The following is a 23663-nucleotide window of genomic DNA, read 5'->3' as shown; positions in this document are numbered from 1 at the left end:
GTTTCACTTTCTGCAGGCAAATCTATCCACTTGTAAGGAGTGCAGTAAATCAGCGCTGAGCCACACAGAGAAAGGAGGAGAGAGGACTCCTGCCCACTGAATGCTGACTCACCCAAATCGCCCAGCAGTTTGCGCATGACACTGTTTCTTATAGTTCGACGTCTATTTTAAAATACCCAGCAAAACAGAGTCTCAGTTGAACAGAAAGGTGCTGATTCATCTGTGTTGTAAACACAGCATATGAGGGATGAGGCAGGGAACGACTGTAAAAGTCACACACTGTACAGGCCTTTTCTGATAGCAACCCAGGAGTTGAACCCAGGGCCACAGTGCTGCGAGGCAGCAATACTGATCACTGCGGCACTGTCCTCGTTTATCGAAAGCCAGTCTATTCTCTCCAGCCGAAACTCACTGTTTGATAACTTGTTAATCAAAAAAGGGGTTACAAGACAAGCCAATGCATGGAATATATATCTTTCTTCTTACATTCCTTTCCTTAACTTTGCAATAGTACGTTGTAGAATGTAATGTAATATTACTTCATATTTCTTCAGAAAGTGAAATCAGGCCTTAGAGAGGACACATATTTCATACAGGTTAGCCAGTTAATAAACTTTTCTGATTGTAATTTAAGACGGAAGGACAGAATTGACCTTCACTGTTTTCAAACTCCCTTCGTCTTTTCATGCTCTAAGAGTCTTAGCCTCGTCAGCCATAAATCCAGGATCTGATATGCTTTCTGGTCTGGTCTGCATGATGTCCGGCAGAACCTCTCTAAGTCCATCCCATTACATGTAAAAGAAAAACCACAAAGGCAAAAAATAATGGCTACTCACAAAAACAGGACCGTCACACAAAATCAGTTACAGAGCATTTACACCAGATGAGCAGGCAGTCGTCAGTACTGGGTTGTCCTGGTTCTGTACTCGGGTTTGAATGAAAAGAAACATCAGGGTTTTAGGCTACCACATGTGCCAGAATCCCTTTATGTGTTAATCTGATTTGGCAGGGGGGAGACAGACACATGATGGTAATTACTGCAGACATGCAAAAAGAAGAGAGCTCAACCCACTCCCGGCCATTGGACAGCATCCAGTCCAGCTCTGTTTCCATTCCTCAATGAGGGGCCTTGCAACCGCAATTAAGCATGACCCCAGCTGCTCCAGGGTGAGACACCTCTGCCTCATTCTAAAGCTAACTTGTGCACATCTGTCAACTCGATTAGCAGGGTTAAAGGCAGGGGGCGTGCACGTGTGCAGAAGTTTGGACATGATTTTTTCCTACGTTAGCAGCAATCCCTTTTCCTAAGCGACTTCCCCATTCTCCTTTTTAAGGGACTGTGTTTGCAATCATGATGTTCAGTCACAGAGGATACAGAGGATTCCTCCTGCAGGAATCATGTCAAACAGAGAATACACATGGAGTAAAAGGCAAAATCACACTGTTGTAATAAGGCTGGAGCAAAACCTAAATATAGCATTAAATAGACTTTGCAATTAAGGAGCTAGAATGGAAAACACACACAAGGTACCATAACTTACATGAAAGAAGAAGGGTATATGAATGAGATTTTGAATCCCTCTTTTCTCCCAGTTAAGCCAACTCTTATATAACCTCTGTCAGTTACAGTCACACACTGCACTTGCGGAACAACAGTTTCATAGTAAGGATGATGGTCCTTGGAGACGAGATTAAACACAATGCGTGTCTAAGCAGACTCTCCTTTTGAAGCCCCGAAGAAAAGACAAGACACTAAGATTCTGCTGCTGTAGTAAGACCTTGACTCGTTAGAGAAGAATGTGATCTAATTAATGAGATCTAATCAAATTCCTTGAAATCTCACCCCCCAGTTACTTTAAAGTCTTACAGTGAGACAGATTGGGCTGTGGGCTGCAGGCTCCAGAACTCCGCTGAATGCACACCCCTCCAAGAGGCTGAATGACCACTAGAAATTCATTTTCTTCAATTCCTTCACCAACATACCTTACAGAAGCTTTTCAACTAGAATTACAGGATCGCTAAATAGTCTCTTTACCTGATGCAGCTGCTAGTCAAGCCCAGCTCTGTTTCCTTATTCACAGCAGCATAAATGACTGACTGCACTTATGCCTATCCAAACACTGCGGGGAAGTGTTGCCTCACTGCTGTTTTTGACCTGCAACAACTATTCCGATTCTCCTTTTCGACATGCCTGAGCTCAATCAGATGATATGACCACCAGAAAGAATGAGTACAGCTGGCCAAAGTGACCGTCCTTTGGCCTGGATATTATAAAGTACAGTTTGATGTTTTCTATGTTTATTTTTCTTGTTTTAAACAACAATGACTGCCTTATTAAGAGATCTCCGTATCTTAGTTAAGAAAAGAACTCTAGATGCTTTTACAAATAATAAAGATTTTGAAAGCTGGATTTGTTTTGTGTCAGACAGCATACAAATACATATTTAATGCTGAAATAATATTTGTTATCAAAACTCTTGCAGAACACATCAGCTCAGCCTGGTGAAAATACAGCTCCAAGACTTGAGGCTAAATTGGGTTACTGGAAGAATGAAAGAGAAAACTAGCAGGTTTGCAAACCAGTTACCTCTTGGATGTGTTTCAATTGCAAATAAATGGAAATTATTATCTCAAAAAAGACACAAATGTAAGAGGAACCACCCTTGCTTCTGAATTAAAACATTTTGTGGTTTTTAATGATAAAACAGTATAGTCTCAAAATTTGTTTGGACGAGTGTCATTTGATCCAAACTTCAACTTCACCATACGTGATGAGAACTTCAAACTCCAATTATACACTAACTGCAGGATATACACCATTTTTTCTTCCTTCCATGTGCTGAAGAAACCATGCCTGAGACACCCACCAAAACTGAAATAAATCATTATATTTGTTGTACCTAATTTCCAGAGAGTGTAGTGTCAGTCCCTGTGATCCAGTTCCATGAGTGTCCATAGCATATCTGTACAAACTGCTCATATCGTACTTGCACTTTCTTAAAATTCATACAAGTGTTTTTGCACATTGAAAATAAAATAGACACTTCTGTTTCATGAGTAACTGAAAAAGAAAAGTGGAAGCAATTTTAAATGTCCTGAGAAAGTCCAAATTCTACTATTCTTATTTCATTACACAGCAATCTTGAAATGCTTACTGTAGGTAAAAGTAAATGATGGGAGCCGAATAGGATTTCATACTGCTATGGACCAGCAGAACTCGGCTAAAAGAGAAACTGCTGTATAATATTTAATGCCTTTTTAGTTCATGCAGCAGAAAACACTCAAAATTCTGCATGGTGTGTATATGCACAGATATAGGAACTGCTGGTAAGAGTGATTAAGTGCATATACTGTAAGACAAAAGTACACATGTGTACGTGGTAGTGGGTTACTGTATCTCATGTGTAAAGGCTTAAATCTGTCCGAGACTGGATTTGTATCAACTTGTGCTGCTGCAGCAAAATGTCTGTTCCTGTGAGTCACAGAGAGTGTGAATACGCACAGGTGTTACTCAGTTTGTTTCACGAAGGGCTTTGGCTCTGCGGATCTCAGATTGTGTAAGAGTGAACTTTTGACACAGACCTTTGGAAGGTGTGTGCCTGAATGTGGTGGGGGAAATTCTGAACGTGCATGTATATGTGCATGAACGCTCGTCTTTCATGTCTAAATGGCACCACATACATATCTGTTTTTCTTAGTATCAGTTCATTTGCTCAGATCAGAGAGGAAACCGAAAACACTGAGCAATATACTCCTGGGAATACTTCTGTAACTGACAACTCTGATGTTCTGCAGATTAAATCTTTCATTGGACACAATCCGATTTCTCTGCAAACACATTTGCAAAGCGTTATCGTATAAGAAGCCAGAAATTCCATTCTTGTATTTGCCTCATTTTACAGAACAGATGTCACACACAAGCAAATGTTCTTGATAGCAGATTAAAAACATAGTTCAATGTTTTCATCTCAATTTTTTTATTCAATTGTGGGTAAAGTGATTACGAAACATACAGATTAGAGCTGCATGGAAAAATAATTAGAATTAAGTCTACTGGGCGTAAAAATGACTGGGGAGAGCTCATGCATTGAGTTTCCATATTAGTTGAAGCATTATGTCTGTTAAGGAAACATACTGTAGATGCTATCCTAATTAAAACCAGTTTTGCATGTGATTAGAAGTAATAAAAGAAATAGCAAAGACTTCCTAGTCTTCTGTGCTCAGTGAATCTGTTTCCCTTCAGTGTACCGAATTAATAATCTCAGCCAAAGCCACTCTAAACCTGTCCCAAAAACACTATTCAAATAATCAGATATAGACTCACTGGCCAAAATATTAGGGATCCCAGTGAAAGGAATAGACTTCCTCAGTGGCAAAGTCTAGCTGTCATGAGAAGCAAGAAGCAGACTTACTGTATCTTCCCAAGCCAGAACACCCACAGATCTCAGTCCTCCTGAAACCTAGCGGAATGCACAGTTTGAACAGCACGTACTACCCTCGCCACAGACTGAAGAAGACCTTGCGAGACAAACAGGGCATCTGAGCTCTTTCTGCTGCTTGCAGGGCTGTATCATGCCATTTGCTGGTGGAACCTAATAATTTCGTCCGTGTCACGTTCAATGTTCGCAGCTCGACCTAAGGGCACAGTGACTCAGTATCACTGGTTCTGCTGCAGAGCAGGGCAGAACCCAGGTGGGAACATGCGACGGGTAGCCAGCTCTTACCCAGGTGGAATGGCCCCTCGGGTGCTGCCCATGGCCGTGCGCTGAGTGCCAGGCCGGTTGAGGTTGTTCTGCCCGGATATGGTGCCGGAGGCGGGCAGGGCCGGGAGGACGTGGGGCCGGGGGAAGGTGGCGGCAGGCGGGGGGGACTGCACCTGCTCGGGTTTGGCTGGGCCCCCCACACCGGTGCCGGAGGAAGGGGGCGCCCAGAGGGAGGTGCCGGCAAAGGTGTTGCTCTGACGGACCATGGTGAGGGTGCCCGTAGCCCCGCTGGCTCCCGCGTAGACTTTGCGCCGCTGGGATGCCAGGATGGCGTTAGAGGCGGCGCGGGTGCTGTTGACCAGGATGCACTGCTGGCAGGAGCAGGGCTGGCCCGAGCTGGCCCCCACGGGCCAGGACTGGGACTTGGGGATGGAGCCCATGGTCAGTGGGTAGGCCAGGTCCATGCGGCGCCGCAGCCGGCGCTTGCGCTGGCTCTGCCGGTTGGTCTGCGCCATGCTGTTGAAGTCGATGAGGTAGCAGAAGCCCAGCGAGGTCAGGTCCAGCCAGGGGTGCTGCTTCTCGTAGGCGTTCTGGATGGTGACGCAGATCTCCATGTCGTAGGGCGTCCAGGAGCCGCTGTCGTTCTCCCACTCCCACACCACACCCTTCCCAGGGGCGGACGACGGGTCGTAGAAGTTCCTTTGCACTGGGCGCATGGTTCCTGGGTGGGCAGAGACAACAGGTCAGAACAGGGAAGCAAACCGGAAGATGGCTTTGCCTGGCAAACAGCTCTTGGTGTTTTATATCCTGTTCATGAGAACGACAAGCTCTTCTGTTTAATCCTTCCTCCTGTATATTTAACTCTGCAAAGGACAGTACCCAATAATGCACTGAAGCTATTTAACCCTTTTCAGAGAGCTAAGGCAGATAAAGATATAAAGAGATCTGTAAAACCTGATGTGCCGGGTGAGCCTTCTCTTAATTTCTCCACCTGTTCATCAGAAATGACAAAGCAAATCACAACTTTTTGTTAACTGTTTTACTACTTTGAATTTTACTTGAAAACAGTACAGCAAGTGTGGCACAGTGATTAGCACTGCTGCCTCGCAGCACTGTGGCCCTGAGTTCAGTTCTGAACCAGGAGCCCTGTCTGTGTGGAGCTTGTATGTTCTCCCCAGGTTAACGTGAGTTTCCTTTGGTGCTCTGCTCTCCTCCCACTGGTGTGTGTGTGTCTGTGTGTCTGCCCTGCGGTGGACCGGCATCCTGTCCTGGGTGTCTTCTGCTATGAGCCCAATGTTCGCTGGGATGGGACCCTGCTCCCCCGCGACCCTGAACTGGATGACGCAGATAGAAAATTGATGGATGTGCAAAAAAGCATTCTATGGTTTGCAACACAACAATTTACATTTCTGAAGAGACATAAAAAATTCCTCCTTGTTCCCATCTGGAAACAAACTTTAGGCAGGTACTACTGGGAGTCATTTGCTCCACATTTGTAGTTGATGAAGGTCTTCAGTCAACTCCAGGAAAAGAATTAGGCCTAAGGAGATATGTGGAGTGTTGTATTGTATGGAGCAGCTGAAAAGAAAAACATCAAAGCTGAGCAGGTCTGACTGTTAGCTATTTCACTGCTACAGGAAACAGGAAAACTCTGCAAAATGGGAAAGCTTGAGACAAATCCTTTTTAATGACATACCTGAGGCCTATGACCTTCTAGTTATAACATACAGTATCTTAGTCTTTCAGTTTTGCTCTTGCACTGGGTCCAAAATATACACTGTGCCTATATAAAAAGTGTCAATATTTTCTACCGTGTGGCCTCATTATTCCTATCTGGAACAAAACCTTATTTCATAACCATATTTTCACTTACCATAAATTCATTAAACCATCATCTTAAACAGTATTCATTACAGTGAGCAAACTAATGTTACCCTTTGAAATCTGGCAATTTGAATACACTCCTTCCAGAGCAAAGACACATTGAAATGGTTAGAAAGGATTGTAGATTTCTTTTTTGTAATGTAGGTAATCCATTGACTCGTTTGATCATCTGCTAGGTCTATACTGTATGTATTGATTATGCGATTATTCTAATGTTTTTATTTTTTAGAGAAGAGAACCGACAGAGGTGATTAACACTTAAAACGGAAGAACAGCTGCAATAGTCTGTATTGATTAATCAGCACATTACAAGCAGAAATTGTGTTATTTAAGGATTTTATTGTTGGACTGGATCAAACACAAAGCAATTTTATATTAAAATTATTTTCACTTCGTAATAAAATTGTTAATACTTGCCAGCTAATGATTCCAATCAATCATATTGAACACCTTTTACTCCCAATCAAAATGCACAGTTACCTACATCTTTGCTACCTATATTGGTAGCAATTTGGTTCAGTTAATTGGAAAATCTCTCATCTGTATTTACAAAAACAACCTTGTAGTATAAGAAAGGTCGAGCGGTGATTCTGAATGATGATAGCTATTATATCCAAATCCATACTAAGGAAACTGCAAGCAAATATTAAGGAAGCCTGTAATTTATAAAAGGTAAAAAAAACATTTGTCATGCTTAGATTAGGGTGGAGGTAGCAATTATTTATCGAGGACTTTAAATATTTTCCAGCTAACCAATGGGTACATGTTTTGCAATATTGTACAGACTGTGCATTCATTCACTACACTGGCAAAATACAGCTACCTGTAAGTTACAGGAATATCCAGACATCAGAGTCTTGATTGTATCACTGTAACAAGAGCCATGCATACCCAGAGGTGCACACAGCTTAAACATCAATTAAGGATAATTACAGTTACCTGGGCCAGCAATTAGCAGTTACAATAGTTCTCGTGATGTTCAGCTATGAGAGCAATTAGCCATCGATGACCAAGATACTACTGAAGATGACAAATTCCCTGTTTAATTTAAAAAGTGCACCTCCACCACAGAGAAAAGAGAAAATGTAACTAGAGCCGAAAGCAATCATGTGGAAGCTGAGCAATCATGCCCAGCAACAGCACAATGTAGCATTTGCACCCCAGTCACAGCACATTAGCAGAGAAAAAATGGCGTTATATATGCTGACCTTGACGCACAATTGCAACCACATTAAAGGACTTGATTGCTCATAAAATAATTCAGGGGGATAAATCTGCAGCACTGCCATTTCCCCAGCTACCAAATGGTTCAGTCTGAGCCTTTTACTTCTTGATGCTTATAAAAATGAATTTGAGAATTAATTCTAAGACGTACTGCATCGTGGACTTATGTCTTAGAATGTCTTTTGAGAGACACATGAATCTGGTCAAAAGTTTGCTATGAATTTTCACTAACAGTTGCTCTGTGACAAGCTCGTCTATGAGAGCTCTGTCACAAGGCAGCCAACACAGCAGGGTGAACTGTGACCCAATAGGCTTTTACAGGGTATCAATATTTTAAAGTCTAGTAACCAATGTGTGTTTTTAATCAATAGCAATTTGTTCTGTAAAGCCAATAGCAGTCAACTGCATCACTGAAGAGCTGCAGGACACTCAATTTCCAGTGAACTCTTGGGTCTCTTACATAAATGAACAAACTACCACAATTAGTCACCTCCTTGCAAAACCCAATTTCAAAATGACCTACACATGAATGGCCACTCCTGATCTGAAGCAAACGCTCCTGCTAAGATGAGCACTGTCAGGTGTCATTTGTTTTATCCTATAATGATGTTTTGAAAGCATACAGTGATAATTAAAAAAAAAACTTTATCTTGAATTGTGCAGGTGGGAAGTTGTATGGAAACTTAAAATGTTGAACGGAATTCTTTAAGTTCAACAAAGAAACAAAGATCCAAAGGACACATACTGTATACTGTATGAAAATTCTTTACACTAAGGATGGTGGATATTTAGCCAGTTATGTCTGTGAAGTTGATCATAGCTTGGTAAGTTATTAGCAACGTTCCTTTGTACACACACTTTTAAAAAGTAGTTTTAACTTTGTCCTCTAACTGTTAAATATCTTGCCTCACTTATGACTGCCTTTGATCAGCTCAATATTTATTTTGGAAGCTAAAACAAAGTGAAATCCAAAACTATCAAAAAAATGCAAATTGCAGGAGCCAAATTAAGCTTTAATAAACTTGTTTTATCCTAAATATTGCTGACAAACGGGAAACAAAAACAGAAAACCCAAACTTCATTGGCATGCGGAAAAATAAAAACATCACAACCTCAGACCTACAGTACCAGCTTAGTCTGCTGTGAAACAATGTCTTACAGAGTGGGATTCTCCTACTGTATAGCACTTTATACACAGGCACTAAACTGCTAGAGATTTCAAGACCTGCTCTGCTCTTCTACATGATAAACAGCACCTAGAGAATGTGATTTCACTGTGGCACAAACTTTGCCCAAGCAAGATTTTTTGCATCCACAAAGTACTGTAGCTATGTCTGATTTGTTCAGGTGGGGAGCTGCATCAGTATGCGTAGGCTGCAAAGAAACAAATAATAGGTTTATTCCCTGCTGAAAAGAAAAGAAAGAAAACACAACGTTTTGCCATGGAGCCTTCTTCAAGTGTGAGAAAGGTGTGCTTACTGCCCTGTCTTTCTCACACCTGAAGAAGGCTTCACGGGCGAAACGTTGTGTTTTCTTTCTTCTCTTTTCAGCAGGGAATAAACCTATTACTTGTTCCTCATGTCTGATTTCTACAAGGACTGTATAAGTGATTCTAATGAGCTATTTTGTCAACTCTTTTATCTACAGCACTTCCAGAGGCTAGGATGTGTGAACTACACACAGACATTTGCTACTGCAGTCATTTATAATAGGACTTCAGTCTTCTGTCTCACTAACAGGACTGAGGACCAGGAGGCTCAGTATAATTACTCATGGCAAAACAGTTTGAGTCAGTGAGTTATCCGAACAGTCAGTGCTTGAACTTTCTGCTAATAAGCTCTTTTTCTGAACTATGGACCACCCAGCATTCTCTTCAGTCGTAGGCAAAACTCGTCACTTAGTTTAAACATTACAAATGAGGATAGAGGGAGTTTTTGTATTACTGAAGACTGACCAAAACTGCTACAGTATAAGTACTGAAGTGTCTCTGCCAGTAATAACACTCTTCAGATAAGATAAAACTGAAATGCACTGCAACAGATCTACATCACATCTGGCTACTGCTAAAAGCTAAACACTAATATGCTGTGTGAACACACAAATCGGGATCCTCTCAGTAAACTTGCATTGTGTTGTCTACACAAGGGGCTCGTGAGTGGCCACCTTCAGATCTATTTCGATTTCCTTAGCCAGCCTTGTTCATATGGAGTACTGCTTGAGGACGTGCAAAGACTGCTGCTCTCTCACACCTCCAAAACAAAACTCTAAAAATTAAATGATTGCAAAGCATATCACAAAAGGCCATTTTTAAAAGGCCTCATTTTTAAATAAATGCAATAGAAATGCCTCCAAAGGTTAAGTCACAGGACCGAGCAGGTTAAAGGAACTGCATGGGCTTACGTTACTGCATTTTCTAGCAAAATGAGAACTCTGACCTCAGCGCTGGCTTGTTCTGTCTCCATTAATCACCCCTTGCTGCAATAGTTTAGACCAGTTGCTTCTGTAGTTTACCCAATAATCTTTTATGCATGTGACCTGCTCTGAAAGATCGTGGCTACAGGCAGTATTTTCATTTCATTAATTTTACAGCTATGGCCTTAAAAAGTCAAAGTATTCATCTTCAAAGAGATGGGGTCGTCCATTGTAATTAAAAGAGCAGGACAGTTTTTTTCAAAAGAAAAAGGAGTTTCTATTTTAAAAAACAGGGAGACCTTTTTTGGTGCTCTGTTCCTTCAGCTTCTCACTGGGGTTGCAGTGCGGATCAAACTCTCTCTTGTGATAGAACTACTTAGAGTTTCGACACCGCCTTCGAGTGAACATGGTGTGAGAATACTAGAAATCGAACCAATAATTGAGTTTGCAACAGGACCGTACTGGGAAGAGTGGTGACGGAGCTCAGATCTCCGTAATATCTGTGTTCTACAGCAGCCGCAGCTTGTCAGGTTCCTAAGGGGGAGGCTTTAAAGAACATTACAGTAATCTAAACAGGATGATGCTACAGAAAGTCAGAAAATCACGGACTTGCTGTAGCCCCTGCCCTGCTGCTTGGTGCAGTGGTTATTTTTTTTTAAAAAAGGAACACAGCTGCATTATTGACACTCTCACTGTGGCTTCCCAGATTCCTGTCAGGAAACAGAGAGGGAGACTGCTCGTGTACATCCAAGAGTGTGTGCCTACAGCCAGGAGCTCTTTACTTCCTGTGTGCCTCCCCAAGGCACCCAGCTGACACATGAGCTCACACTGCCCCGTGTCAGGAGTGTGAAGGTCCTTCCTTATGAAACAAATCCATGATCCTTATCCTCCCTCTCTCCTGGGCCCTAATTTCATAATAACTGCAGACAAACAGTGAGGATGCAAAGAGAGCATGAAAAGTTCACTCTCCAGCCCTCTGCTGCTGTAACCATTTTGAACTAGGACTAGATCATGAATGCTGCTACAGTACTCCTCTCCACCAGATAAAAAACAACTTTGACTTAGCTTTCTGAAAGGGAATGAGACAATTTAATGGTTAAAAGCCATACAGCTGGCAAACTATAATACACTGTCAGCAGATTCATGGATGCTGCAAAGCATTTAATGAACTCAATGGCCTATCTGATACGAAATAATAATGAACTTTATTTTATAATACATATTGCCTCCAAATGTAGCTTCTCAAAGCCCTTCACAGTAGGAGCAGAGAAAGAGCAGTAATTAAAACGCCTACAGTTAGCGGTGAATGGAAAGATTTAGAGGTGGCAAAACAAGGAAGAAGATAAACATATAAACTAAATAAAGAAAGAAAACTGATATGGGTGAGAGCAGGGGCAACAATTCTGCCAGTGTTCCTCCTCAACCGGAGCCAAGGTCAAATTCAACAATCTCAAAACATTTAGAAAGGTCTTCCTTCAGACTTCTGTGGTCCAAGCTAAAGAAAGATATACAGTTCTTTTACCGTATCCACATAAGACAGAAATATTAGTTACCGGCCTTTGCGTGTACAGTTTGTGTGGTTTTCAGGGGGCCATGAAGATGAAAGAAAGGATTTTCCTGACTCTCAGGAACACACTCACCTAAGGAAAGGCACTAATCATGACCAGTTTGCTTTGCGCCCATGCATCGTTGTATCAGCCAAATCATATTTTTTAAGATATGGTACAGTAAGTAGTTTATTCTAATGTGGCCAATACTGGATAAAAACAGAGGTACAAAAATGAATTGTTCAAAAAACAAAAATCAGCCCATCACACTACACAGGGTCTCTGCAAAGAAGGCGAGATCAGGGTGATCCAGCTGGCAGGCTTTGCACTGTGGGAGGACAACAGGGCGAGTGGGAGCCTCAGCAAGGCCTGACCCCACTGATAGCATCCACTGTCTCTCTGGGCTGCCTGGGGGCTGTCAGCACAGGATGAGCAAGAAATCACCGCTGTTGTGGAAACTTTTCAGCACTTCTCAGCACAACCAGATTGTGAGAACTCTTTCGGCTTGTTGTTGTTTTTGTCATTCTTTGTCATGGCCATCTCTGTGAGAAAAAGTTTCCACTGCTGGTCTCAATTCACAAAAGGCAAAGAGTAAAAGGTGCCGTATTGCCGTTTGCAGGATTCTTAAGAACTGGAGGGAATTTATGACAAGCCAAAGCAGAAAAACAAGTCTCATCTTTGGTTTCAAAATATTTCAGTTCAGGTTTTCAGTTCAAAACCCTTTTTTTAGTAATGGGTCCAGCCAGTTCGGATTGTGCAGCATTGACAATGAGATAAAACACAAGCCACAAAAAGGAGCAGAAAAACATGTATCTAGAAGCCTGACCCTATACATGTGGCTTGCCCTGATCTACGCATTAATGCAGAAAACTGACAACTGTGCTACCCAAGGCGAGAAAGCACCTGCGCCTTTTAACACAGCAATACTCTTAACTAAAAACAGATTTAATAGAGATGGTTTTCACAGAGCTACTGCCAGTTCTGCCACTGATTTCTCCTTTAAAAGACTTGAAGCTCGCCACTCTCTGCCTTCTGAAATTCACCAACTCACAGTCACTGTCCATGGACTCAGGGGTTTAAACAGTCTGGAAGTTAAGTGATTGCTCAGCACAAGCCAAGTCATTTCTCAGTATGGCAGCCTGCTGAATTGAGTATTTGACATTTTCAGAAATTTACAGATCATTCTGATGGTTGTGGACAGAAACAGCACTAACCCTGTGATAGACGAATTCCATACCTATTGTTTTCAACACATCAAATAAAGTATAAAGTAGGCAGTGCATCAAACTGCATATCTATATCATAGATGAATGGAAACAGCATTAGTTTAAAGAGTAATTAATTTGGGGTGGTGTGTTTTAATACTCTTGTCACACAGCATCAGAATGCCAAGACTATGATCCCACTGATGCAGTAACTTTCAGTGACAACAGCTACTGCAGTCACATCAGTACACACTCAGCACTTGAGAAAGACATTACAACAGCACATCCCTCCTACCTGCACAGACTTTGATCAAAAGGGGCTGGAAACAGATAAGACAAAAGAAATGAGGAAATTTTGAGTCACAATTTATGATGAAGGACGTGAAGCTCACTTTAATGGCACAACATGAAACAGTATTGCAGAACACTAACAGCACTGTCATTGTGAATGATGCAGTAAAAAAGATAATAGTTCATCAGGTGTCATTTGCAGTGAAATAAAGTCACTCCCTTTTACTTTGTATGAAAAGTATTTAATTTCTTTGCTGTAAAAATTTTACATTCCCTTTTTAAACAATCTTCTAGTCTGCCATCCCATGTCTTCCATTCCATAGTGTATCAGTGCTGACAGCCAAGATTATTTTCCTGCATCAAAGTATCACAGAGTCAGAAGATCAGCTACAGTATACAGTGCCTTCAGATAGTAGCACCGCCTCACTCTTTTGTAGCCCTTCTGACAGAAGCCGCTACTATGTTGAGTAATTTATATGTCAAAACAGAAACAAACCGTAAAAAATGTGCACGTTTTACATTGTAAAAAAATTTAATGCAATGCAACACAAGACCCAAAACAGAGAAAACGCAAACATTGTCATATGTTGTAATAGATACTGTCACAAGGAGACACTTGCACGAACAGTAAAGTTATGGGTACTAATGCTGCTGATCATATTGATGCAGAAATCAACTCTATTTTGAGTCTGTGATCTCTTTTATACTGTACCTTTAACATTACATTTACTTGCATAGTGCTGCATTTTATATTTATTTAGGCTGTCCCCCTACCTCTAACGCTTTATCTTCATAAAAGCAGTCAGTGTTTTTTTTAGCCCATCAGGTCACAACACACCTCTCAAGAGTCATTTTAGGACTTGCTGGCCTTTGTATCTTTGACACAGACTTCCCAAAGAAGCTATCCAATTGGATCCTGCCCTTTACTGTACAGCACAAACCTCCAGCATCAATGCACAGCACGGATCCAGGGAATATTCCCCTGTGATCGGCACTAATACCGGGAAAAGAGCCAACGTCCTACAAATTTCAATTCCAGCATGCTGTTTATTTATTAGAGGAGTAGATACATGTTTTTTTATTTCCAAATGACAGTTTAAAATGCAGAGGAGGGAACATCCTAGAAATCCATTTCAAGTCCTAGCTAAGGACAAAAACAAAATTTCAGGGGTCTGAATTGTGCAGCAGTGGGAGGCTGCCAAAGCAAATGTCTCATGCAGGCTGACGTCCTACACTGCAGCAAATGGATAATGAGCTGACTCTGTAACAAAGAGGATGAAGATGAAGCCAAACCATGAGTGAAGGCCAGTCGAGATACAGTGGAATTGGAGGTGCTGGTAAAATCAAACCCTTCAGGACGAGACATCAATGCGGCCAACCACAGATACTGCACATAATTCTTAGTGTGGGATTTAAATCCAGATAAGAAATGTCAAAACTACACACTACTAGATTTTGACCTAATTTTCAACATCAGAAATTGTGCAACAAGAAAGATATTGCTGCTCTGATAACACAGAGGTGCTCCAGTGCTGTGTCTGAATGAGGTGTTATACTGGAAGAGATGAAGGGAACCACATCTTTTCAGCCTTTCAACAAAGAAGGTTATGTGGGGACTGAGCTAGTTGAAAGCTACTGAACGTACCAACTTAAAAACAAACGGAGATTAATTTGCTCTCCCCAGCTTGAGTGCAGAGCTGTGTCAATGTGAGAGCTGTGAAGGACCAGCTGGCATTAATACTGAAGGGGTAAAAGAAAAACTGTTTTCCCACACCTGAAGAAGGCCCCACAGAGGAGAAAAGTGTTTTATCTTCTTTCTTTTGTTTCGTGAAGCTCTATCTGCTCTTTTAAAGCAGTGGTGTCAAACTCATTGGCTATGGCAGGCCCGATCAGATAGAGTTGTACTTCATGTGGCCTATACATACCGGAAGTTATTTAAATAACAGGCATAACCAGTAAATAGTATTATTTGTAGGGTAGTGCATTTTTTGGTATTTACAACAAAATACCTCCTTATGAACTACAATTAGCAGTTACTGTGCCTTTATTAGATCTAGATGACAAGTAAGCAATGCTTACTCAATATCCTATGAATCTGGGTTGGTTTTTAGCATTATTAACAATAATTAATTAAAATATGATAGTTGAGACATTTGAATACACTAGCTGCATGACTGAAACCTGTTTAAAAATAACTGAATCTTTTAACTCTTACACGGATGAAGTCAACCCAGTGGACTTCTTCACAATCAACAGTGAAACTCAAACCAGACGACACAAGTGGGAACATCTGAAAAGCACTTTTATAAGCGGGACGAGGAGGCACTTCCTTACAAAGAGGTTTGTTGGGTCTGGAACAAGCTGCCTGCCGAAGCCGATACCCTGGAATCTTTCAAGAGATGGTAGGATGCGATCACAACTGGTGATCGTAAAAAAAGGACAGCGCTTGTGAATGGAGAGAATGACTTATTTTAAGACAAAATTACATTGTTCAGACCCAGACTATTCATGTGCACCATCAGAGACTCATTAAGCTACGGACCATGAATAACCTTAGGAGCAATTACTAGCTTCTAGGTTTAAATCAAGAAGCCAAGGCAGCTTAAAATCTATTAAAAGGCAAGAGCATCAGCACAAAACAAATTTCTGGAACACTGCGCATCTGTGGCCTTCCAAAATACAAGAACTGGTTTACTGAAGGGATGAGACTCTAAAAAGGCAACATGATCATCTGCAGTACAAGTGTGTCTACAGTGCATGGCACATGACACAACTGAGAAAACGATAGGTTAATTCTAAAAACATCTTACACTTTTTTCACATGCCAAGCAACAGCCACAGTGCTGCATGTTGCGGAGATCCCTTACTAGGACTGCAAATATGCACAGTGCAAAAACTGATAGGAAAGCAATAGAGAGCTCAGGAAATGGGAGAACAACCCTCATCTCCAGAAAACTAGATTCAAGAAAAAAATAGACACTAATCCACATTCGTCTCCAAAAGAAAGAAATATCACAAGTCAGTTTCCTTGTGCACAAAATGCTTCACACCACAGCACGCTTGTCAACAGACAGAGGATTGAATTTAGTGATGAAGAGGATTTTATATTGTTCCGGAGCACAATATCCTCAGAACAAAATTATGTTCGCACAAAAAAGTGACTATTTATTTGTTGTCACCAACAGCTGGACAAAAGCCACATACTCTGACTGATTCATGTGGGAAGAAAGCACTGTTGTACACCCTGTCCACATCCTGATACAATAGATGGCCATGTCTCTTGTATTAACTTCATGTCCTTGTAGGCCTCAAGGGATTTATGAGATGACTCTTCGGGGATGGCACTGGCTGATATGAGTTTTTCAAAATTCAAATTGTAATCTTTTTTATGGAGGTCAGACGTCTTCTCTGTGAATATAATCAGTCAGTTTAATATTGCACATAATTTTAGATCTATCACAACCCCATGTGTAAAGCTAAATCCCTTCACTTTTTCTTTAGAGCTAAAATAATTTAATGTTTACATGCTTATTTAAAGCTGTGGCTAAAGATGGTTCAATTTTAAACAGTGCATTTTAAATATTTTCATGACAATTCATATAATGATCAGCTGCTATTATCAGTACTTTTTGGTGTGATCCACTAAAGGCATAAAGTGGATCTCAACAGATCTATGAAGAAGAGATCGAGGCTGCACCTCCTCAGAACAGAGACTGATCTTGGAGTAGCCCTGTGTCTTTAGGTTTTCACTCCTACTGATCAGTTAACAGACAAACACCAACTACACCCTTAACCCTTACATTCAAAATTGTTCAGTGGACTTTTACTCTGCCTGGCAGCTGTGCTTATCTGATTTGAAGCAGCTGGGTCTCACTCTCTCCCCTTGACCTTCTGGATATGCACTCTCTTCTCCGAGTCTGGTACATTTTGTTTCTGCTAACAGTTTGATCCATGCCTGCTGTACGTTATGCTTCCACCCTGAATACTGCAGTATTTTTTTAATGCTAATAAATTGTAGAAAAACACATCAGCGAGGCAGGCCCGTCCATGAAAATATCCTCTAAAGACGGATGGATGCCTGACCTAGCAATGCTCCCCTTCCTGAACAGGAAACTTAGCAGTCAAGCAAAAATGCTTATTGAGGACTGTTCCCAGCCACACCCGTATTGCTGGCTCCCTGTGCTGCACCCTGAGCAAGTTACTGAAGCTCCTTGATCACCTTCTGATAAGATGTTCCAGACAGTGCAACCAAGCTTACCTTGACCTAGACCACTGCATACAGCAATTTGGATATCTGAATAATATTGCAGTAATTACAGTAATAACTATGCTTTAAAAAGGTGAAGGCATTGTAAAAAGCAAGTTCCTTCAGTGTCACTGGTCATAGGAAATTTTGCTTACAGTCAGCTGGGTACATGGCATTGCACAATTGGAAGAGAGACGCCAGGGTTGGGCTGTGATTAAGGAGACCTGGCTCATCGGGCATCAGGTGCAAAATGTTTGCTGTTTTTTTTTTAAAAACAAAATTTTGCAGCATAGCAATTTTCTAACCAAGAAGCAAAAGAACAAATGGCTGACACATGTACCTGATAAGGACTGGGCGGCTAAGACACACTTCAGTATTCAGCTGCAGAGCACTCTGAATGCCAAAAAAACACAGGGTCAGTTATCCAGAGGGTACATACAGTATTCCTCCCCCAGAATTGTGATTCTTTACAGATTATCTGGAGGGTAGGTGGAACGTGGCTGGCACTTCAAATCCGCTGTCAAAGGAGTCCTAAATGCCCAAATTCTTTTTGGCATCGGGAATGGAACTGAGCTGCTCAAAATAGGATAGCTAAGCCCTGAATAGAAAATTCAAATACTACTTATTTCTACCATTCCAAGCATTAATCATCTTAGTTCAGGGAAAATAAAGTATGACTTGTGAGGTCAAACTAATGAAGCTGGATTGCTGGCTGTAAATTGATTCGACTCTGCTGTGTAACACTGTAGTTTGTGAAATGTCTGAAGAACACTACACGTAAAATGGGCTTCAGAAATCATAGGGCTGTGCCTCTTTGCATTTTTGCAAACAAAAAAGTAATACATTCTAGTTTACAGACATTACAGTAAAAATGCAATTTCCTGTCCTGTTTTTCAAAAAGTAGCCAACAGTATTCCACAAGATCCTGAAAAATGTATGGGACAGCTAACATTTTGCTACATGGTGGATCTGTCTCTTGAAACAGAATTCTGTAATGACATAACACAGATGAAGTACTACAAAGTTTCATTGCTCTGCAGTACTTTATCAATGCTTAGAAAGCTTTCTTGAATGCTGTACTATATATACTTTATTATGCCTTTTTGTAAAGTTATAATTAAATTGTGCTTAAAACCTTACCAATGATATTGGCATTGATCAGTTTGGGTTAACTTAACTGTGAATTAACTCCATTTTGAAAGTGAGGTCTGATTTCATTACTTACTGTAGGTCTTCATCTCAACTTCATGGAGAAACTGGATCAAACTGCTGTCTGCAAATTTAATTCTGTCTTCTATTGACATTAAACAGTCAGAAAGCATGCTATTGACAGGACACCCAAACCCTCAGGCTGTGGGTACTTGTTAATCATCTCCATCACAATTTCTCACGGCACTAGAACAAACTGAAATGGTAAATGTCATATTATCTATTTCTCTTCTGATCTCCTTCTTCAGTGCTATGGATGATATGGATGAGCTCATTATGAAGCCCTTGGTTTATGAGAATAAAACTATCTTGCTGTTAAAAAAAATGTAAAATGAAATTAAGACATGCTAAATTTATTAAAATTTATTAAAATTTTGGAAAAGCGAGGAAGTAAAACAGCTAAGGGGTAAGTGTAATACAGATCAAAGCAGAGCGAGGGACAGGCACAGGCAGGGCCACATCATTAAAGGATATTAAAATGGGTAAGAACTATCTGCGCTCAAATCACAGCCCTTCCAGCGCTTTTGATTGGTATGTGAAACACGTCCGCCTTCAGCTTTTTTATGTCTGCTTTCCACAGAATTCCCTGCCTGGTAAAGGCCTGTTTCTCAGCGAAACCTGTTCGGGAATGAACCTTGTTTGGGGTGGCATGAATCAAATAAAACAGACACACACACATATACACTCACCAAGTTCCCCTGTGCTGCTATGCCTTCCCATTTCCGCTGGCTTAACTTTGCATGGCTGAGGGACGGGCAAGATGGCGGGAATGCTCCAGCAGTATTCAAAGCCAAATAAAGGTTTGTTCACCGTGAAAAACACCTGCATTTCTACACCAAACATCCTGGCTCAAGTGGCCCCTTTAAAACCTCTGATGCCAAAAGCAGTAGATGATGACAGCTGTGAGATTTTTCAGGTGGGTACTTTTATTTTTATGCCCATCTCTGTATTCTATCTAGTAAAGGTTCAAGTTGTCATAGACCTGAGAGTGAAGTATACTGCTGTTTTTTCTTCTCTCTGTATTGTCAATGCCAGTAGCCATGGATACCCAATCAGACAGGAGACCTGTACCACCTGTTGGCAATTACAACCACACCTGCCTCAGGTGGCTCAGGATAGTTAAAGGCTGCCCTGACTTTGCTCTGAGCCCTGGTATAGAGTTATACCAGCTTTGAGCTTTATATTAGCCTTGAGCTGCAGCTCAGCTCCCTAGCTTGCATTCCATGCTTCATTTTCTCTTGGACCTAAACCCGCTTTATCCTAACCTTAGCCTTGGATTTGACCTTTGTGCTACGCTATAGTGCTCTTTCAATTGTGGACTCAGCTTGTTTGCCTCAACATTGATATTGGATTCCCCTTTATGGTGTAACTTTCTGTTCTACTTGGCAATGAACTTTGCTATGTCCCCGACTATGGTTCTGGAAAGTTTACCTAAACCACATTTATTCATCTCTGCTCTTCCCCTTGCCTAACATTCACACCGCTCTACCAGCCTGTTCAGGCTCTCTAATCCCACACCTGGGTTCATTTTACAAATCACCACCGCTGCCTAGTTCCACCTTAAGTTGTGGGTATGAGAACAACTGCACCTGCTGAGATTGGGAATAAACTTCACACAAGGACACCAGTGTAAAACCTCACAATGACAGGCACTCATCACCTCACAAACTGCTAAAGAGTTGTTCATCTTGACCCACAAGCTCAAGGCACCAAAACGAAGAAAAATCCTATAGATCATCTGCAGATAAAATGGTATCCACCCTCTGAGCAATATAAATAATTCATGAGAGTCTCTAGAGACACTACATCCTGAGCAGTAATTGATGCAGTCCTAGGAAGCTTTGTTTTATTTCCTATGCCAGGAGAACACTAGCTTTATTCCCTCCTCAGTTTTGTGCTTCCCCCAGTAAATTTCATTAGTCTCAGGCAAACGCTGAGAAAGATGCTTGACTGCCAAAGGCCGGGGACAGATTGTACTCTTACTCCACTTGAGTGATAGTACATAGTGAACATCATCTCACAGACAAAAGACAAACACTCAGATCTACCCACACCACTCTGCCGCATGGCACCCCAAGGCCGAAAGGAAAAACAACAAATTGCATGAAACAGATCAGACACATAAGGATCACAACACAGTCTGCTGATGTGGGGTGAGACTAATAAAGACGAAAACAAACTTACTAAAGCTGATTAACATGTTGTCAGAGGGAATCAAGCTGGCCACTAATGATGAGAGGCAGAGAACAGGTCAACGGCAAACATGAAAGTAATTGTTACTGGACATAATGTTGTCAGAGTGCCATCTTCTTCTAACCAAAATTAGCATCAGGTGCTCCATATTTCATACCTGTTACGTCAACTTAAATATACACAGATGAGACAGTATTAAAATACATAAAGAGGCTCTTGGGTATCCTGCTGGTGAGGTCTTTCAGAACAAAAGTTTAACAAAACCTATAATATTCATATTCTTGTTAGCCTTGTATTATCTTTGTGTGACAATATAGCTTACAACACAAATACAGTTTGTTAAAACAGCAAACTAAAATGGACAATGAAGGATTTGCAGTGCTGTCAGTCAGAGTCACACACCAATTCTAGCTCAGGCTACGGAATAATGCAGAGAATCGATCACAAGGACATGTGCTGTAGTTGGAGATGCTGGACTTTTAAACCCAAGCACTGATAGTGTACTAAGCATGGACTCAGACATGATAGAAAGACAAGCACTGGGGGGCTCTATATTTTGTTTTTTTCCATAATTTGTTTTGCATCACTGGCATTGCTGGTGATAGACTGCAGCAGTACCCCTGGCATATCTTCTGCAGTAGCTCACACTGTCAGTGAGTGTCATTATGGAACATCTGGGAATCTATTTGCGGAGACCAGGCAAGTGCACTGTCATGTATGAAGAATTCCCAAATTGCACACTGTAGGCATTCAGGGGAACACCACTGATTGTTTAGACTGAGAATTGATTATTAAACAGAAAGCAGAAGATACAGATAAGGAGTGAATACTCAAATTGGTGTTTTGTAATTAGGGATCTGTACTTGGACTGCAGCTCTTTTTAATTTATATCAAAGATCTAGATCACAGATAATAAAATAGTCAATTTTACTAGTCAAGTTTTGCAGATGATTCCCAATTAGGAAGATTAAAAAACCCTGTAGAAGTAGGACATGAAATTCAAAAAGAATTTGAATTTAGATCAAATACTTCCCAGATGATGTTTAATTAATGCAAGTGCAGGGTCTTGCATACAGGTAGTAAAAAGGTTAACTACAAATACAAAATAGGAAATGCTGACCTAGAAGAGGCTATTAATTAGACATGTAGGTATTTATACTGACACTCCATTTACATCATGTAGAAAATGTGGGAAAGCAAAAAAAGGACAAACTATGTTAAGGCAATGTGTTAAGGCAACAATAAAAGTGGAGAATGTGAGTCAAGCACAACCAGTCACAGTGCTTACAAGCTTACAAAAGAAAAACATGACAAAACATCAAACTTTGTTATTAAGAATATTTCTTCATAGAAATGTTCATTTCTAATTCTTAAGAGTAAAACGCGGTAAGAATGAATCAACGGCAGTCACACGCTGGGGGCGCACACTGACAAATCAGCATGTTTTCTTTTTACAAAAAAATGTCCAAAACTATTCCTGGACAACAATCTGCATTCATCAATCCCACAGTGATAAATAACGCAAATAATTAAGCATTAGCAGGGCTGATCGTAATTTAAGATATTATATTAGAGAGGTCTTAAATTTGCTCGTTAACACTTGGAATATCCTGGGTTGGTACAGTATGTCTTGGAACATGTTCCAGAACGCAGAGGCAGTCAAGCCCCACACCTCCACTCACCCCAGATCTTCTACTTTCTGTGAAGAAATGACTCCTTCTGCACTTACTTTCCCCTCACAAGACGAGCTCATTTGTCTGACTAAGAATACAAACACAAAAATGCCACTGAGTTCTCCTAAGAGAACAACATTCCGAAAGCAAAATTATCTTAACATACACTATGCGCCCGTGCACCCACTTAATTTACACTAAAACGCATTGATCCTCCCAAGATACAGTTTTCGTGAAGAAAGAAGCATGGCCTGAAACTGAACTTTATTTTACAATTTCCTCATCAGAGTAGGGCTAGCTGTCTGTTGATATAATTCTACAGTGGGTGAGCTGGTGCCTAATCAGGTTATAGTATATTCTGTACAAACACAGCCGCCTGATATTGACAAAATCTAAATGACATTGTCACGTATCTAGAGTCCTATACTCCTTACATTGGACACCCCACGTCAGATTGATCTGAAATATCTATTAATCTGCAAGGCCTTGAATGGCATTATCTGCTTGAAGACTCTGATCACACTCAAAAATGAACTACTTACACACACCAGATCCTTCTATATCAATGTCGATATAGAAATCTTTTTGATGGAAGGCACCAAAATGTAGAACTATGTCCCAGGAGGCAAAAATTATATTTTTAATCAGCCTATTGGGTTGCTCAGATTTGTATGTTTTTCTTTATGTTCAAAATGCATTCACATCAATTTCTACACAAATTCATATCTGTTCTCATTATTCTTAGAGAAACAACCACATGGACTTGCTGAGTCTGTTCTCTGTTCTGAATGCCACATGAGCTGCATTTTTGACAGGCAGCATCTCCAGACATTTTCAAAACCAGCTGCCAGGAATCTGCAGGGTCTTCTGGTTATCATTACAATTTAAGAGCACAGTTAACTTGACTGATCTAATTCAGGCTGTTTCAGCTCCAGTCCTCATGGGGAAATACATCTGCAGGTTTTCTAGGCTTCCATTAAATAGCCTCACCTGATGACCTGGGAGAAGTTGGTAAATGGGTCAAATTATTAAGAACTGAGCTGGAATAAAAACCCAGAGGCTCACTGGCCCACCTA

General features: G+C 41.0%; 1 protein-coding gene across 5 annotated transcripts in view; it reads right to left on the bottom strand.

Moving 5' to 3' along the window:
* Positions 1–23663, bottom strand: part of dtx1 (deltex 1, E3 ubiquitin ligase) — a 97670-nt gene that overhangs the window by 43267 nt on the left and 30740 nt on the right. For all 5 annotated transcript variants that reach the window (XM_088617948.1, XM_088617947.1, XM_088617950.1 and 2 more), the window contains exon 3: positions 4725–5424. In XM_088617948.1, coding sequence (XP_088474074.1) covers positions 4725–5424 — 700 coding nt within the window. The remainder of the gene's footprint in view (positions 1–4724; positions 5425–23663) is intronic.

The sequence above is a fragment of the Lepisosteus platostomus genome, chromosome 24 (assembly GCF_059453375.1).
Source record: "Lepisosteus platostomus isolate fLepPlt1 chromosome 24, fLepPlt1.hap1, whole genome shotgun sequence".
In the NCBI taxonomy this organism is placed as follows: Eukaryota; Metazoa; Chordata; class Actinopteri; order Semionotiformes; family Lepisosteidae; genus Lepisosteus; species Lepisosteus platostomus.
This window is presented reverse-complemented; position numbering and strand designations above follow the sequence as displayed.